The 16,106-nt window shown below is 43.7% G+C and overlaps 2 protein-coding genes across 2 annotated transcripts; one reads left to right on the top strand and one right to left on the bottom strand.

Annotated features, from left to right (window-relative positions):
- The first annotated feature begins 5,113 nt into the window (after window positions 1–5,113).
- On the top strand, window positions 5,114–7,595 carry LOC103356068 (pentraxin-related protein PTX3-like). Its single transcript, XM_008280119.1, has 2 exons — window positions 5,114–5,249; window positions 6,755–7,595. Exons 1-2 carry the CDS (start codon window positions 5,114–5,116, stop codon window positions 7,381–7,383), a joined length of 765 nt encoding a protein of 254 aa, XP_008278341.1. The 3' UTR covers window positions 7,384–7,595.
- A 2,055-nt stretch (window positions 7,596–9,650) lies between these two features.
- Window positions 9,651–14,828, bottom strand: slc35g2a (solute carrier family 35 member G2a). The gene is made up of 2 exons (XM_008280111.1): window positions 14,699–14,828; window positions 9,651–11,219 (listed from the first exon to the last, which is right to left on the bottom strand). The coding sequence occupies exon 2, from the start codon at window positions 11,190–11,192 to the stop codon at window positions 9,831–9,833; it is 1,362 nt and encodes a 453-aa protein (XP_008278333.1). The 5' UTR covers window positions 11,193–11,219; window positions 14,699–14,828; the 3' UTR covers window positions 9,651–9,830.
- Between the last annotated feature and the right edge of the window lie 1,278 nt (window positions 14,829–16,106).

The raw sequence follows: 16,106 nt of genomic DNA, 5'->3' as shown, positions 1-16,106 counted from the left end.
GCTGTGTTTTTATATTTTGATTTAAATATTAAGATGAAAGCCCTACAAAACTTCAACTTTACCTGACAGAATAAGATATAAAGGTTAAGACCCTACAGTGTTACTGATATGCAAACTAACCAGACTAATTAAATATTAAGAGTGGGATCCCACAATGTTATAAACGCTAATGAATTATAGTTGGGGTTTTTTTAGACAAATGCCAATATGGTCACCGTGACAGAATGGCTAATGTTTATCGTATCACATTTTAATTAGCAATAAACAGAAAGTAAGGCTGTGGCCAAATGGCAGTGTTGCTCAGTTTGGCGTGTTTGATCACTGTGGCTGCAGCTTGTGGCCACACTCATTTTTAGTTTTTGACGTGTGTGCAGATTAAGACGTGTGGTCCCCTGCACACGGTTAGTTCCCGCTCCAAAGGTGTGGCTTCTTCCACTTCCTGCCAAACATTGTGAAGAGCCTGATTGGAGCAGCACCCGGTCTGGACCTCCGGACAGTGATTTATGTGAGAAGCTCACCAGCACTGGGGTGGACTGGCAACACAAAACATCTTGGGAATTGGCTGTCAAGCAGCTAAATGTGATACACTGAATTTGATCTGATATGTTTGTCAAACAACTAATCCTAATTTTTTTTTTTAAATCTGCTCATTTGCGTTGTCTGTGTGACACTAAAAACTATGAAACTAAATTTAGGTGATCCTCTTGATGCCTGTGTGTACAGAAAACAAGAAGAACTGAATTAATGTAATGACCACCCAACACCTAATTTTATTAATAGTCTGTTTTTGCGCTGGAATTTTTTTAAAGATCCCATGTGGTTCTAATCTATTTTTTTGTGTTTTGCTGTTGTTATAAACTTGAAAATAAAAGCCATGCAAGATAAGATGGAATTTACTTCTGCCATTCTTAACCCCCCCCACACACACACACATAACTAGTTAACCTCCCAGCTTTACAAGCCACTAAGAATTCGACCCAGGTGCTATGTAACACCTGACTAACCAAAAGTCGTCCAGCTCAAACTGTGAAACTCAGACAGCATGTGCGAGAACAGCAGCAGCTCATTGTTTTTTAGAGCAAAACAGCCCCAAAAACCAGCAGTCCTGAGGAAACGAATCATCTTTGCAGTATTTTGAGCTGAAAAACTGAAAAGACACACTGTCGGGACAAGTGAGACGAGTGATTATTTGCTGAAAAGAAGCACAGTATGGGACCTTTTAAATATCACAACATGGGCTACTCATTCTATTTATTGTAATGCAGCAAGAAGTAAGAGTATATATTCCAACCTGATCATGTGACTAGTTTATTGTACTCTAATTTATGCCGCAGTTCATTCAACATTCAATCGTGCACCTCCAACTGCCTCCTACTCTTCCATTCTTTCCCTCTCATGTTCTCCTGTTTGTGTAGATTTCACAGTATTTATTGAATCAGTTTTACTGCTGAGTTGGCTATATTATATGTTTTAATGCCAAGAAATAATTGATAAGTAGTGTATAGGAAAATAATCAAACTTAAATGTATGTTTTACCCATTTACAGTCAAAGTTCATAAAACGTTTTAGAGAAATGAGCTGAGTCCGACAGTTAAACCTTAGAAATCGTCACGACTCAAGCACTGAAACCTCAAGGTTAACAAAAACAATGAGTTAATTCATTGAGCTAGTTGAACACCACAGAGCATCTGAGCATGACGAAGCACCTTCCCTCTGCTCAGTCCTCTTGCATCTTCACCCCCGTCCTCATCATCACCAGCAGACTCCTTTGTTACATCCTAACAGCAGCCCCAGCCAGCAATCCCTTTATCTCTTCTGGGCGCATCTTCACTGCACCGCTGGCCTCGTGTTTCTGCACCACTGTGTCTCTTTTTATGGTTTTGATGTATAGCTTCTGTGATAACCTTGTGTTTGAGTATAAAGGTACTCACTTAACTACCTGGGGACCGGGCCAGGCTGAGATACTAAACCTGATCTACAGGCACGCTCAGCATTCTCTTTGCATAGCGACATTAGGAGCAAGAGGGCTGTTAGACTGTCCTTTGGGTTTTGAGTGAAGTCCACTTGTCAAGTTTTATTTTCATTAGAAGTCCTCTTTTGGCGGTATCCATTTCTTTGATTCAGCAGCTCCCGCATGCCCCCCTTTCTCCTTGAAGTTGGCCTCACTCAGCTTTGTTGTGCCAAATACTGAAGCTCCTTTATATTGCAGTCATTACTGGACACATAAAGTTTTGACCTAATGATGTTGATAGATGATGATGTTGTCCCCGTAGAGTTATGCCACGAACGTGAATGAAAATGTCAGAAGTGTGAAGACACTGTATCGATTCATTCATATTTAAAAATCAAGAAACAGTAACAGCTGACAGCGATCCTTCTCCTGGCCAAGCTTTAAAAGACCAACAGTATCTTTGACATACGTTTATCAAGCCGAATACCTTAAAATTTGCAAAAGGTAACTTCTTTTGTCTTCTCTTGAGTTGTATCAATATTTACAGTGTCCACAGGCGTTATCCTAATATTAGAAAGACGACAAAAAAACTCATTTTAGCTACATCCAGCACAAGTTTAAGCTGAGCAAGTTAACAATAAAACAATGAAGGTGGACTGTAGTTCATTAGAAGATCCACAGATATACAAACTCACATCATCTGCATAACAAACAATATTCGTTCCACATTCTTTGCAGCCAAAAGCAGATATAGAGCAAATTAAAGTGGGTTGAGCTCGGAACCTTGAGGCACCTCATTAAGCTAGTTTGAACTTTGTCACATTCTGTGTACTACCTGAGAATTGCTAAATCAGCCAACTGACAGATCAGATACGCATATAAAACAACCTCTGCTTCAGCAGGGCATTATCAAAAGATTCAAAGGTTCTGCTGAAATAACAATAATTTTGACTTCTGTGAATCTGTGCCTTTCATCGCACTGTTTTAGTTGTGCTATACCATAATTATCAACTAATACACTCATTTTAACATGATTAGACATTATTATAAGTCTGCCATAGGCTGACAATGACTCTATTGTTTTGCAGTACGCTTTATTTTAACAGTATCTCCACAGTTTCCTCCCCTTTCCCCGTCCCACACATTGGGGACAAAAAGGGGAAACACCCAAGAACACCACACAGTTCTCATAAACCGGCCTGTGCTGGCTGATTTTTTCGTGTTAGTATGCGGTTTGTTCATCAGCGGAGTCCTGTTGCTGTTTTACGTCTGCTTTTTTTAGTACGTTCTGCTGACAACACCCACTGTCCCATTTTCCCTCGCATCTCTGGTTTTGTCAGGACCAGCCAAACAACAGGATCTTCCAATTCCCTCCGGTCTGAATAAAATTAGAGCAAAGGGATACTCTTCTCCCAATCCAACTTCTGTTATCATCAGCTCCTTTTCTCTCTTTTTCCCTTTTCCTTTCTGTCTTTGTGTTTTTTCGTCTTCCCTTCATCTCTCATCGCTGTTCCCCCTCGCTGCCAGCTGGGAGTGTTTTGTGTGACAGCTAAACTGTAGGTGTGGTGTGCAGGTGGGGGTGGTAAACCGTCTGTCTGGCGCCTGCTGATAAATGTGACCACTCCGTCTTGGACTCACGTGATGTCCTAAATAAAAAGATGACCTATTGAAAGAAAGAAGTAGATATGAATCATATGGGTACCAATAAAAGATGAGATGAGAACACCACATTTTATACCACATCTGCAACATATACATTAACTGCTTTTCTGCTTCATGAAACGGGGCCAAGGACATGCACACACTCGTGCCCACAATAAAGTTGTTTTGCTGCAAGTAGGAAAGGAAAAATTATACATATTTCCCCGACCTTCTGCACCTTTCCTCACCAACAGTCCACCTCTCTGTCTCTACCTCTGCTCTCCATATCCACCTCTTCCTGCAGGTTCTCTCTTTTCCTCAGATAAATCTGCCAGCCTCACCTTAGTTAGTCCCCCTGCTACAATTATAGTCAGCCAGACAGAGACAATCAAGCATCGTGACATGCTGACATTTGCAGTTGGTAGCTCAGTCTGGAGGTCTGCAGGGAGAAAGGTCAAGGCTTTTCCTCTGACCTTGACATGTCCTACTTCTGCCGCCCAACCCCCAACACCTGTCGACCAGATTCTCTGCTTATAAGAAGGAGGTCAGTTGGCCGTGCAAAGAATGCAGTAACTCCTGATTCTTACTCAAGGTTAATCAACAGTGTCACCAAGCAACTTTATACAAAAAAGGAGCTAAAAAGCACACTTGTACAGTGTTGCTTAGCAACAAAATTTGATTTCAAATAGTGAAAACATAATCGTTGCAAGCTTAAAATATAATCCAGACTCTGCAGTGTTGCAGTTTTTAGGGTAAAGGATTTGGTGACGATGCGGAGCGCAGCGAGTGACTCTGACTCATCAGTAAAAAGGTTAAAGAGGGAGACTGATCTAGAGGGAGTGTGTTGATTCAAGTATGCTATGGAGACAGTGTAGATGTGCCTGTAGGGTTTTGTGTTTCTCGCCGAGAGAAAAGTATTACAAGTTGTTGATAATTAAAAAAAAGCTAATACAGAAAAGCAGAAAATTAATTGATGATGTGTCTGTAAGTGGTTATACAGCACATGAATGTAAACTAACTCTTTATTTTTATCGCTCTCGTTGAATCAGAGTTATAAACGTTGCAACTACATTTCATTAAGCGAAAACAACACCCAACCTTGCACCTTAAACCAATTTAAATGCTGAATGTCCTATAGAGAGAATTATGTTCACCCCAGCTTTCCCTGTGCACCTCTAACTCTCCCTTTCTTTCCCCATAATGGCCACATTTCCCAGTTTGACTTTTGACATATTACCTCCATCGGAGCATTACTCACCCAATCTCCACAGCACCCCCAGCTCTGTCCCACCCTCCTCAGCTTCCTCCCTCCTTCCTCCCCCTCTCACTGGGTTTATAAGTCAGCACCCGCAACAGTTGGCTCAGTGAGACGAGCTTTACATAAAGTCAAGGGGGGCGAATAAGAAAATAGAGAGCAGCTGGAGGGTGCAGTAGCAGGGGAAACTGGGTCACAAATTTTCCTGATACATGCATTGAAACCCAACAAATTTAAAAGAAACGACACGCATCAGGGGCTCCATCATGCATGTGCTGGAGATCTGGCGGGCGCTGTGCGTTCTTGGCATCGTGGGTTCATCTTTGTGTGTGAATGAGGTTGAGTACGAGGGGAACTACGCAGACAACTATGACAACGAGATCTCTCAGGGCCAGCAGGAGGGTGAGTTCTGTTTATGTGTTCTTTTGTCTCTTCTGTTCCCTGTTTGTTTGAACAGATGGGCGATTGTGAAGAATGTGTCCTCAGCTACCATGCCTCAGTTAGCCGAGCCAATTCGATATATATTTATATTTTTTTTTATGAAAAAAGAAAAACCCGCATAAGCACAAAATGATTCATTCATGTTGGAAGGTAGGTAATGGTGTTCCATGATGTTGTTGCACAAGACTCTTGGTCTACTTCCATTCACATATGACAGTATATTGGAATGTAAATTCTCATGCAGTTGCCATCAGAGGCGACTTGCATTGTACATTGTGTATCTAAAAAGCTGGAAAACTGCCGAAGCATCTCTGTTCTCTGGTCACAGCTATTTACTGCAATTATAACAGGATCACAGGACGTTTTGAGTTCTGCTGCAACTCATGTTCAACCTGATGCTGCACTTTTTACAGAGAAAAAATAAAGAATTTAACAAAATACTCAAGTATGTTTAATGCCATGCGTGCGTAAAATGTATGTTTTTCTGAGTTGTTGTGCGCTCGGCTGCATGAATTACACTTTAACACATCCCACAACAGTGTCTGAGTCAGGCCTCAATAAAATATTTATTGATTCATACTGGCACCTAAATGTAGGTGCAGGGGGAAGAGAGCAAGACTATGGGAAGCGAGGGAGCAATCTTGGGTAATTTATAATGAGCTAAGGGCAAATGAGTGAGACTGCAATGTGTACTATGAGTGGACATGAAAGCAACAACTGTTTTTGTCAGGTCAGCGCCATTTTTTTGTTGGGCCAATCTTACCAATAAATACCATGAGCAAAGGGCAACAGCAGTTGTTTTTCCTGCTCTAAGAATCAGCACCTACAGTTCAGTCGGTCTATGCAGCACAAGCTGGTAGGTTAAATTGCCCGTGGACTGGATGAACATTTCACCGTTTAAATCCACCATGAATAAGTTGCTACAGACCGACAAACCCCTCCCCTACCCCACAGAATGAAATTAGTTGTGTCTTAGTATTAGTGAGCACCCCTCGTGTCATTTTGGGAACCCAGCATCTATATTTCTAACTAGTTCTTCTGTGACTTTTTCCATCTGAGCTTTAAATGATTTCCCAAAGCTGCTTGCACTACCTTGCTGTACCCCACAGTTTTATTCGCATATTGTAACTGTGAAATATCATAATTCATTCTGAGGTTTAGTAGGCCAGTTCTAACATAATTTTTTCCTTTTTTTTTATGTCCCAGTACTTCTCCTTTCATTTAAAATGTACAGTTGCTACTCTCTTGTTACCCATATTCTTATTTTATTCCACTGTAACAAGATTTAAGTATCTGTGGGAAATTGTGAGTATTACATTGATGCCAGATTTATACAAACAAGTTCCATTGTGGGCTGTATATTCTTAAAAATTAAATGGATGATTCCTTTTTGTTGGATGTTGATATTACATAATCCTCTAGTTGCCTTTAAGACTGTATAATTGATGCACCTATGTGGTTGTCAGTTACAGGAGAGTCTCCTACCACGCCATGCAATGCAGAATTCACCCGCTGGGACAAGCTTTTCATCGCTCTGGAGGACTCCCACATGAGACAGAACATGCTGCTGGAATCTATGGAGCAGTGCTGTGGAGGAATGTTCTCTCTGAGGAACCAGGTGGACAAGCTGGCCAAGGGAACGTGCCAGCAGTGCGTACCCAGCCTGGAGTCGGCGTGCAGGGCACAAGCAGAGCAGGCAAGTCTCAGGCTTCAGCGAGGCTTGGTGGAGCTCAGAGAGGAGGAAGCGGAGAGGGAGAGGAGGTTCAACGCCACCTTTCACATGCTCCTGCGCAGCAGCCATGAGGAGAATGCCCGGCTGAAAAGGCTGGAGGAAGCGTTGCCATCCGGGCCAGCAGACGGCAGGATGGGAAACCAGCCAACCATGAGACCTGGAGGTTTGGGAGCAGCGTTTGGCTTGGGGATGAAACCGTTCCCATCTGGCCTGAAGGAGCAGGAAGTGACTTCACCACTGGACATGGCCACAATGGAAAGGGCTCTTGTTGCTATAGCAACAGATCTGCAGAGGATTCACCTGCAGCTGAGCAAAGTGATAGAGGAGGCAGGAACACTGAGGAAGAACAGAGGAGACACATGAATTGCCCAGAGGGGAAGCCTAACAAAAAAAGCTTGACTGGGAACACTCTGTTAATGATAATCATTTTGCACATGTTTATTTTTTATGTTTCTTTTCTTCGAGAACCTTTTTTTTATAGCTGAACTTGTTTGTGTCTGGTGACAATGAACTTAAATGTACCATAAATATTGTGGGTTTGCAATAATGAATAAAAGTTAATTGAACAAACCAAATCAGCCTCATGGAAAGGTTTCCTCCCTCCTCCTACACAGTAAATAGACCCATTTTCAGCTTTGTACATTCGTGTGCATGTTTACACTTTTCAATGCGTGTGCTTCATCCTCTCCTGCACGTGTCAGAGTTTACACCACCGTCTCAGTGTTTGTGTAGTTGCGGTGATGACTGCGAATGCCCGCAGCCGCAAGAAGGTGTGTCAGAGGTTTTGGACTGTGTTTAATTGTGGGCAGGTCTCTCCCGCTCATTAGCTGCTTTAACAGTGTCTGAATGCAGAAAGGCCACGACTTACGATGCTCAGAGTGTTTATGATGAATGAGATGCTGCCAGAACAACATTAAACTGCAACCCCCGTCCCACCTTAAGCCTCATACTCACACATACATGCATGCTCATTATATTAACAAAAAAAAAAACACACACAAAGAGCGGCTGGTGTTGCAGCTGGAGGTACTTTCCGTATGTTTTACAGTTTCTGGTGTGATGGTTTTTGGTCCCACATCAGCGCGTTATTAATTCTTTATGTATTTATACTTCTGTTTGTTGGAGTTTCACAAGTGTAGAAGAGGAAATAAGAAAGCAGAAAGGGAGACTGAAGATGAGAACATAGTAAAATCAGTGGTAGAAGTAATAATAAAGCCTGATGTAAAAAGAAAATACTCTATTGCATGTATTATCAACTGAATTTACCCCAAAGTCCTCTATCCACAGCAGAAAGACTCCTGTCAGTGATTTATTATTATATTATCTGATGATACGTTAACATAAAAGGGTGGTTGTGAGGGAGTTAATTTTAAATAATTTGTATTTAGGTAGTTTAATCTACAACAAAGCATCATACTTTCTGCACTGGCAGTACTTTTTGTACATAATCTCACAGCCTAAAGGTGTAACTAAATGTAGTAGAATAAAAGGTCCTGTGGTTTCCCCTGAAATCTAGTACAAGAACAGGAGGGTACTCCAGTAAAGTACAAATACCTCAAGATTGTCCTGAAGTGCAGCTACATTAATCCACTGTTCAAAATGTACCGACAAATAACATTTTAACCATATGTGAGTTTAATTAGGCCAGCACACTGACATCACAGAAACATTTACCAATGAAAGGATTACAACCGTGCTATATAAATGTATACTCGTGCCCATTCCTGTGCATGTGTGTGTGTGTGTTGTGCATGCACTTTCCTTTATAAATCTGCACTTGGGTGGAAAACTGCAGGCAGGATCTGATGTCTTTTTCTGGCCTTTATTTCTGTGAAATGTCACAACTAACAAGCTGCAGAGGAGCGAGGAGGTGTCTCTCTCGTGTACTGGCTTTATACTACACCTGTTTCACCACGGTACCGAGCATGCACGCAAACATTCGGAGGCTTTCATTTCATTAAAAGCCTCCATCTGTGCACTATGTGGGGGGATTTTCGGTGAATGGGCGCTTTGTCGTGTGCTGTTCATTCACTTTTAACAGAGAGGAAAAGACACAAAGAGGAAAGCAGGAGGCTAATGATGAGGAGAGAGGACAGACCCAGAAAAATACGGTGCTTATGTGTCTGGCAGGTAGTTATTAGACATAATGACTCTTCCCGGCACATGTAACTGTGTTTTTATCAGCCAGCTGGCCAGACGAAGCACAATAACCAGCCATCATCAGCCTTTGCTTTCCATCCTGACTTCCTTTCATTCTGGTCTTTCCCTTTCATCTCTGTTTCCTCGTCTCCCATCACTCTTCCTCCTCCCTTGCTTCTTATCTGTATGCCAATCCCATCATCTTCTCTCGCTCTTCCTCCATTTATCTTCCTCTGACTGTGTATCTCGCTCCTCTCCCTCTGCCTCCCGTCTTCTGTTTTTTTTTTCTCCCTCTCTCTCTCTTTCTCATCAGCAGCCAGCAGACAAATAGATGGCATCAATCCTTGGCTAAACCTCAGCTGGCCGCTAAAAGTGACTGACATTACATTCTCGAGAAATGTAGCCAGAGTACACACTCGCTCAAACTCTTGGAGGGGGTGTAGGGAGGGTAGGGTGGTAGTGATTACAAGTGGCTACAAGAATGCACTGTGTTCATCAGAGAGATTTTAATATCACATCACTTAGTCACCATACCAGACAACACAATATTGGCACTTTCTCAAAAAGCAAAGAGGACGATACAAAATAGTTAAAGCTCCAATAAACATTTAGCAGTCTCTTATGTACACTGGAATCAATCTCATGAAGGAGGGATTGAGGGAAGGAGGTGTCTATTTGATGGGTGAGTCCAGGATCTCCTCGTACTCCTCCCTTTGGCGCCGGCTGGCACCTCGAGAGGGGAGCAGCTTCATCGCCACCAGCCACCCGACGCTCAGCAGGACCATCACGTTCCCCACGACCTCCGGTGCAGTGGGAGCCACCGGCAGCACCGCCAGATGCAGGAGCATGGCGAGAGGCACCTCCAGGCTCTGAGAGGCGGAGACCAGCGCCGGGTGGAGTCGGGTGAGGGCGTGCGTCATTCCCAGAAAGGCCGCAACCGAGCAGACGACCAGACCCAGGACCAGGCCCAAGGCTGGGGCGCTCGTAGGCCAGGACCAGCCTTCCTGGAGCAGGACCAAAGAGGCTGGGGCGAGCAGGCAGCCTGTCCAACTCACTGTGAACAAAGCGGTGCCGACTCCCACCCTTTCCTTCAGGGAACGGTACCCGACCAGCGCCAGGGCCATCCACAGCCCTGCGAGTGCCGAAAGGGACCATCCAAAGGCGCCCCTCCAGAACACAACCGGGTCAGTCGGTGAATCTGAATTACTCTCATCTGCTGTGGGAAGTAACACAAGGCCCAAACCGCAAAGCCCCGCGGCTATGGTGATCCCATCAGCCAATCCCAGCCTCTCCTCCAAGAGCAGGAAGGCAAGGGTCGCCGACAGTGCCGTGGTCGCCAGGCGCCAGGTTGTTGTAGCATTTCCGGGGGAGACGAAGGTTAAGGATGCGTAGGCGCAACAAAGGGAGAGGGAGTAGGAGACGCCATAACAGAGCAGACGTAGTCGATAGCCCTCTGGTCCAAAGAGGTTCTCCCCCCTGGATAGCGGTACAACCACAGACAGGAGCTGTACGATGGACCGAACCAAGAGCAGGAACAGGGGGCCGAGGCTGAAGCGTTCGGAGGCCACACGGGTGAGAACAATCAAACAGCCATGTGCCAGCGCCGCCCCGAGCAACCCCACCCAGGTGAGCCGAGACGCCGACACTGACGCCTCACCAAAACTAGCCAGCTGTTCCCCTACTCCTTTCCCGGTCCCCTTTGCTGCTTTGGCTCCCCCCTCACTCCCTTCTCCTCCCCCGGCAGCTTGAGGTCTGTGGGATGTGTCTTTGTCTTTGTCTTTAGAGCCAAACAGCGTCAGAGGCCACTTCCGGCTCTCCGTCAGCTGTTTTCTGTCTGACGTCTCCTCCAGGAACGAGCCAAAGTCCTCAAAAGATGGAGCGTCATCGTAGCCGTCATCCCCGGGTTGGGGGAAGTGTGTGTGCACTCCGGGTTGAGGAGAGTAGGGGGTGTGTGTGGCGTATTTGGCCGTGACAGTGTGAGGGTGGATCTTTACCCTCTTCTTAGAGCCGCCCAGGAGGTGAGTGGACTCCATTTTTGAAAACTGAGACAAGACGGACACCTGCGAGGAAAAAAAAGGAAATTCTTTTAGCTCCATATCCAGTTAATGTTTTACACCCCTGCAAACCCTCTCTCTTCTTTCTCCGTCATGCTGCCTCTCTCTGGGATCCTGCTTGATATCTCATATATCTTTAATATCCGAGATAATAATAGCAGTGACTCACATCTTCCCATGTGCCCTGCGTGTTTGCCAGGGAACGTACGTAAGCTCTACCCATGTGATCAATCACTAGTTTAACCGTTTTCCGTCTGTGCCACGAGACTTCACATTAAGCCCTTATTAAATGAATTATACAGAATCGTAATGGCCTTATCGCTCCTCTCAGTCTTCTTGGATAACGCGACCTTCATGGGGGCTTAGAGATGGTTGGCAATGACAGTTACATAAGCCACTGCTTCCTGCCTCATTTGTCTCCTATCCTGCTCTCTCTAATGACTCCTTCCCTCTGCCTCATTCCAGTGACCTCGCTCACTCTTGTCTGTCAATTTGTGCAAAATGTGTTGGCTTTTACATAAAAAGGTGTACAAGAATTCAGTGTCTCATCTAATCTGCCGCCTGCTCCATAACGTTTCTTTCAACCATCTCCTCCTCTTTCTCCGTCTCTCTTTAACTTTTGTCTTCAAGGTTCTGCATGCTCCATGGGTGGCTGACTTATAACTGATGTATGGTTCTCTGCGGCAGAACAATTCGGCCATGCAGGTGCTCTGAGGCTCACTCCCACTGCTGCATTTCAGGTTGTAAAACACTCGACGGACCACCAGTTTCTCTGGGAATGGGGAACACTTTCAGATGACATAATGTTTGTTCATGCACGAGCATGTAGAGCATGCTGCTCAGTTATTTCCCTAGAGTTGTGTGGCATTACATACTTCTTTTTTTTTTAACTTGTCTGTATTATCTACAGAAAAAATAGCTTAACATAAATGAAAGGGCTTTTTACTGAAATGTGTTTTCTGAATAATGACTAAGAGAAGTGTAAGGTTCCTGACTTGAATCATTATTGTTATACTTGTTCACTTCATCATAGCCAGTCCATTTAACAAAAGTAATTTGTGAGCTCTGTTGACACAGATGGCCGCAGCATCATGTTTCACAATTAATAATAGTTTGCAAGTTGAAGATGAATTTGCAATTTCTCCAAAACTCTCATGGGTTCCTGAAAAAGTGGCCAGTGTGCTGTGATTTTTTTTGACAGGTGACATATAGTAAAGCAAGAGAAAAGCAGTTTCTCATGCTGCAACTTCAACAGCAATGAATGCATTTTTTTTTAAAAAGAATTTTAACTTAAAAAAAAAAAAAAATGAGGAAGAATAGTTAAAATAATACAAACAAGCACTAGGATTGGGTGTCATGGATAAAATCTTTTATCATGATAAAATATTTCTTTATGGTAAACTGTATTGCCATGATTTCTATCAGGACAACTGGAAAAATCGATTAAGAAACTGTTAATTAACAAATTAACTTGATGGAAATGTTAGGTTTGGGTTATTTCAATGAATTAAACTTCAGGTATATAAATGTAAAAAAAAAAAAATCATACAAATCTACCACAGATGTTGATGGGAAAGCTACCACAATATGGCAAAACCTCTACATATCCCACATCTTTTACATGTGTGACAAACGTCCTTCATATCAGAGAGTTTAGAGGCTTTTCAGTTTCACTATGTTTTTCCTGATCTGTTTGAGGATGTAGATGAATGATGTGACTGCAGCGGGCAGAGGAAAAGCGACTGGTTTTGGCAGATCACTGCTGTTTCTCAGATCATTAGTGGTGCAGTCTTTTTGATTTGGTGGAAGCAGGGGGAGGAACTGTGGCTGGCGATGTGGCCCTTGCTCTCTCTGGAGAAATAGAGTATTTCCACATATCAGCATAAATGGCCTTGTTGAGGCAGTTGTAACAGCTTGGAAGCTCGTGGTACGAGGGCTGTTTTTAGCTCTCTAGTTAATGGCAAGTACTCCAAAATATATAATAGAGAACTGGTTACAATTGCCTTTCTTTGAAAAAGGGTGTTTTGAGGAAGCTGTGCCGCCTGAGTGACTTAAAAGTGACTTATTCTTTCCACAGCTTCACTCTAAATCAACTGAAGCATGCCTTAAAATGGTGAGAACAGAAATCAGATTGAATGAGATGATGAACTGTGACTGTATGATTTCACTACAGGCACTTCACAGTTTGCTGAATGAAGTAAAAAAGCCACTGGCATGAGGTTGCTCTGGTGACATTTGAGATGATCCCGTCATTTACTCTCACTGAAGGTTGGATGAAATCTTATCAGCTGAAAACACACACAAAAAAAGAGAGATCGGGATGTTCCTCGCGTGTCTGACTCTCTCAGTCCGTTATCGTGCTGGATGATGATGCAGCCTGCCTCTGCAGTGCTGCTGCTTCCAGGCTCAAAAAGCTTGTTTCACACCTTACACAACCCTAAAAGTGAGCCGCTGCGAGTCAACAGCAGACCTGAACCAAGTGATTACGGCAGCAGAGAGACTGAAGTGTGGATTTCTAGAGAAAGCTCTTCTGATAAAATCTAACAGAAAGGAACCTCATGGCATGTGTGTGTGTGTGTGTGTGTACTTACATAAAGATGCATTTTCTAGTGTGTTTATTTGACAAACATCCTCTAAGGGCTTACACTGCTTTAAAAGCAGTAGCATCTTTGATATGGAGTATTAATAAGCCACTGTAGGCACTCTTACATTGTTAATAATTGAACAGTCTGAAAGCATTATGCAGCTGTCAAAGTTTATACAGTTAAAGTATGACTGACTGGCTCTAATATACAGCACAATGTGTTTTATTATAGAGGCCAAGATATGTGTGAAGTTGTTGGATGTTATGATGTGTTATGACGTAAATCCAAGTGAGCAGATGTCTGCATGTGAGATGTTATTCTCAAGGTTATCTGGGTTTCTCGGTGATGCGCCCCAGTGACGCCAGAGGGTTGCAAACACACACACACACACACACACACCCTCAGTGAAAAACAGGAGGGCTGTGCTGCCCGTGTTGCCGCATTTAGATTGAATCAAATAGTTGTTTTACAGCTTGAAACGTTACATCCCCGGTTGTTGTTGCGCCACCAGCACGGCCAAGGACGCTGGTTCGATTCCCGCTCCTGGCACACCTTGACATTTTATTTAAAAAATATATTTTTCTCTTGCATGCACCACACGTCATGTGTGTGTCATATTCCTACAATGACAGCCCGACCCGTGACCCATGACGAATTCTTGAATGGGGAAAAGCGCGCTCTCGCTCACACACACTCTGCGTGCGCTCGTGGATTGGCACAATCAATGGACCCCCGACTCCTCGGACGCGTTGCCAATTACCGTGTCGCTGTAATTGCCTGTTAGTGCGTTATGTGCCATAATCAATTCACCATCAGGAACTATTTATATCCTACACCTACCGTTAAACACACACACACACACACACACACACACACACACCTTCCTCCGCCTCCACTCACCTGCTTTCCCGCAAAAACCAACTTCACTCGCGGTCAACCTCAGTCATTTGCCAGCGCTCCATCATCTATTCTTGGCCATTTGTTCTTCTGATCTTCCACCCTCCCTCCTCTACAATCCTCTGCCTCCTCTCTGTTTCTTCCTGCGGCAGTCAAGATCCTCCTCCAAGGGCGCCGCGGCGCGCCTCAGCCTGCGGTCACCTCAGTACACTGTGTGGAGTGAAGATGTGTGTTTTATGGCGACCTGCTGCCCGTCCATCACTCTGAACACTGATACAGATGCTCCTCCTCAGCTTGATCAGAAAGAGACACAGGGAGGGAGAGAGAGGGAGAGAGAGAGAGAGGGAGAGGAGGGGGAGAACTAATCATAACGTCTGAGCATCTGAGCATGCGTGACTTCCACTGTACCCCTGATCATTGTGTTATCTGTCACCCAGTGTGTGTGAGAAAGCGAGAGTGGAACAAAAAGAGATCCTTTCTTTACTGTGCTTTCATTTTTTTTTATCCTATTTTAAAATACATAAATGTTATGTGTGAAAAAGTATGGGCTCTGAAAGTCAGAAGTTAACCAATAAAAGACTCCTCCAGCTTCCCTTGACTGCAAAATTACCTTTTAAACAGTGGAACCTGTGAGCCGGAATTACTTTGATGTCTTTTTTGTAGATATGAGTAAGCCTCATTTTCAAATCCAGAAGGCTACTTCAAGAATCAGAGATTGTGTCCGCTCTGGAGCTGTCATTATGCAGCTCACAGCTTCTAACGACAATTCTTCATCTCCCTGACAAGTCTTAACAAGTCAGATAAGGCTCGGCCTACTCAGTACCAGGGCCTGACGAGTCCATGTTTTCCAATTTTCAATTCAATTCAGTTCTATTTATATAGATAGAATTCCCAGTATAGCTCAACTCCACATAATCCAAGACAAAAGGTCCTTTTGAACAGTTCTTTTGCCATGGTAGGAAGAAAAAACTCAGCTTTAACCCTATACAGGACTGTTGGGGTCTTTTGGACCCCAGGCCAATGGTTTAGGTGACGGGTATTGGTTTTTTATTATTATTTTTGAAGATTTTTATATATAAAGAGGGACATTTGTCATGCATTTGGAACCAAAAATACGTCAACTTATCAGAAAATGTATTTAACGTAGTATAAAAGTCTATAATGAGTACCAACAAATATTTTGCATATATTCTTTCTTGGGGTCCAATGCACCCCAAAAGACCGTCTACGTATGGCAACCATAGACTGTATTAAAAGATGGACGTAGCAACCGGCCCTGAAAAATGAAGCCAACCTGGAAGTGTCAAAAACCTGTAATATCACTACGTCCGCTAGTCCTGGCTCCAAAAAGCCCTGGCTCCCATAGAAATGAATTGGAAAAGAAGTGGTCACAGATCACCAAATACTGCAT

The sequence above is a fragment of the Stegastes partitus genome, unplaced genomic scaffold, assembly GCF_000690725.1.
Source record: "Stegastes partitus isolate 25-593 unplaced genomic scaffold, Stegastes_partitus-1.0.2 Scaffold181, whole genome shotgun sequence".
Taxonomy (NCBI): domain Eukaryota; kingdom Metazoa; phylum Chordata; class Actinopteri; family Pomacentridae; genus Stegastes; species Stegastes partitus.
This window is presented reverse-complemented; position numbering and strand designations above follow the sequence as displayed.